We start from the raw sequence: 2110 nt of genomic DNA on the forward strand, positions 1-2110 counted from the left end.
TCAGAAATGATTCCCTGTAGATAAATATTTTTAAAAAGTATAGTTTATAACTAAGTAAATGTTTAAGTATTTCTACATAATAAATAACTGTTGTAATTATATTTTCCAATGTTTAAGACACGATCGGAGATGCGTGGAGTCGTACGTGGTACATTATACTGTGCGTTATGGTACGGCAGCATAGTGGCTGGTTTTTTATTTATCGCTTGCCCTATGTTACCGCTGTTATTCCTCAGTCCTCCGAAATTTCGAAAATGCGGCGATCGTTTATTCTCCTGCTGGGAACTCTATTCCACGGTAAGTAAAAGAAGCAGATAGTCTTCGTTCTCTCAAGAAGAAATTCATAAATCTCTGTATTGATTCCAGGCCCTTTTAAAAATGTTCGGTGTGAAAATCGTGGTCTCAGGGGATCATATATTACCGGACGAATCCGCTATTCTGGTAATGAATCACAGGACACGTGTAGACTGGAATTTTTTATGGGCCGCGATGTACCAGGCATGTCTGCCTAGTATAGCGGCTCATAGATTGAAGTTTGTTTTAAAGGACGCTATACGACACATTCCAGGGCCAGGTAATTAAATTCTAATATACAAAATGAAGAGAATGGATGTTTAATAGTATTGCCGATTTATACAATAATTGTGATTGTGTAACAGGATGGATAATGCAAATGAATGGTTTCCTTTATATAACGCGTCGCTGGGAAGTAGACCGAGATCGATTGTCGCGGACGTTAGATTATTTAGTGGCCCTCGGCAGACGCTCCCAGTTGCTTATATTCCCTGAGGGTACCGACCTGACGAAAACCAGCAAAGAGAAATCGGATAAATACGCGGTGCAACACGTTTTGCCGCAGTACACGTTCACGCTTCATCCGAAAACGACGGGGTTCAGTTATCTGGTTCGTCACCTTCAACAATCAAGCTACCTCGACGCGGTTTACGACTTAACGATAGGGTATCCCGATTACATACCGCAGACCGAGGTGGACCTGATTAAAGGGAATTTACCGAGCGAGATACATTTTCATATTAAGCGCATACCGTCGGCGGACGTGCCTACGCAGGACTTAACGTTGAGACGGTGGTTGGAAGACAAATGGTTCGACAAAGAACAAATATTGAATGAATTTTACCAGGAGAAGAGATTCTCTGCTGAAGCTTGGCCCTTAACGAGACTGCGCCCTTTATACGTTGCTTTCGTATTCTGGACTATTTTAACTGGTAAGATCATTCACCATCATTAATTTGTTTTATGATAGATCGTCACTTTTAAGAGTATTCTTTGTTCTCAGGCGCTGCCGTTGTGTTAATGTTTACTTCGCCGGTGTTTCAATTATGGGCACTGATCCATGCGGTGTTCTTCGTCGCACTGTCGCTGTTCACTACTGGTTTCAGTCAGCTCGAGATGGGATGGTTCTGGCGTTGGAAGTCGCACTTTTCTACAGCAAAGAAATGTAGTTAATAAAATATGAAAAGGAACTTACGTAAGTAAAGTCTACCAAATTGTTCGATTTATTTGTGTCGTATCACATTATTATAAATGTGCTCAACGTTTTCACAGAAAGTCTGCATATTTATGTGAATTTAATATAGAATTTATAGAATGGCAAGCCCATTCCATTTATTGATAGCACATTATTGACGTAGTGTCGAAATTTCATTTAAGCAATATACTCGTTACGTATAATTTAGTGTAAAATATATTGTTCGCAGCTAGTAAAAATTCCTTATTCCGATTACTTACGTGCATATAAGGGATTCAAGTAGCGTTAACAGTTTATTATGATCTATTCGTAAGATCTATTAACAAGGAACCAATATATAATCGATTCTGATGAAGTTTTATAACTTTGTATCTTCTTTTTCCCAGTCGACTGATTGTATGATAAAATTGTATTTTTCTTGAACACTGTGAAAACGTTACGAAACGGAGAATTGATCTCATAGGTATGGCATCACTACTTGATATATTGCAGTGTGCGAAACCGAATCTGTGGTACTGAATTTATTGATAGTGTAGAAAAAAATTGGTACTCTTTTTAGCAATTAATATTAATAGCTATCCCATCGACGATCCTGCATAATTACAGGATGACTACTTAGTG

General features: G+C 38.6%; 1 protein-coding gene across 3 annotated transcripts in view; it reads left to right on the forward strand.

Annotated features, from left to right (window-relative positions):
- LOC108623854 (lysocardiolipin acyltransferase 1) overlaps positions 1–2104 on the forward strand; it is a 3120-nt gene extending 1016 nt beyond the window's left edge. For 2 of the 3 annotated variants that reach the window (XM_018022694.2, XM_026812625.1), the window contains exons 3-6: positions 118–297; positions 367–574; positions 660–1226; positions 1298–2104. In XM_018022694.2, coding sequence (XP_017878183.1) covers positions 130–297; positions 367–574; positions 660–1226; positions 1298–1467 — 1113 coding nt within the window. In that variant the 5' untranslated portion in view covers positions 118–129 and the 3' untranslated portion in view covers positions 1468–2104. The remainder of the gene's footprint in view (positions 1–117; positions 298–366; positions 575–659; positions 1227–1297) is intronic. The other variant, XM_018022695.2, reaches the window with a different exon arrangement.
- The last annotated feature ends 6 nt before the right edge of the window (positions 2105–2110 follow it).

Source organism: Ceratina calcarata, unplaced genomic scaffold, assembly GCF_001652005.2.
Source record: "Ceratina calcarata isolate Rehan_Ccalc_2016 unplaced genomic scaffold, ASM165200v1 scaffold291.2, whole genome shotgun sequence".
Taxonomy (NCBI): Eukaryota; Metazoa; Arthropoda; class Insecta; order Hymenoptera; family Apidae; genus Ceratina; species Ceratina calcarata.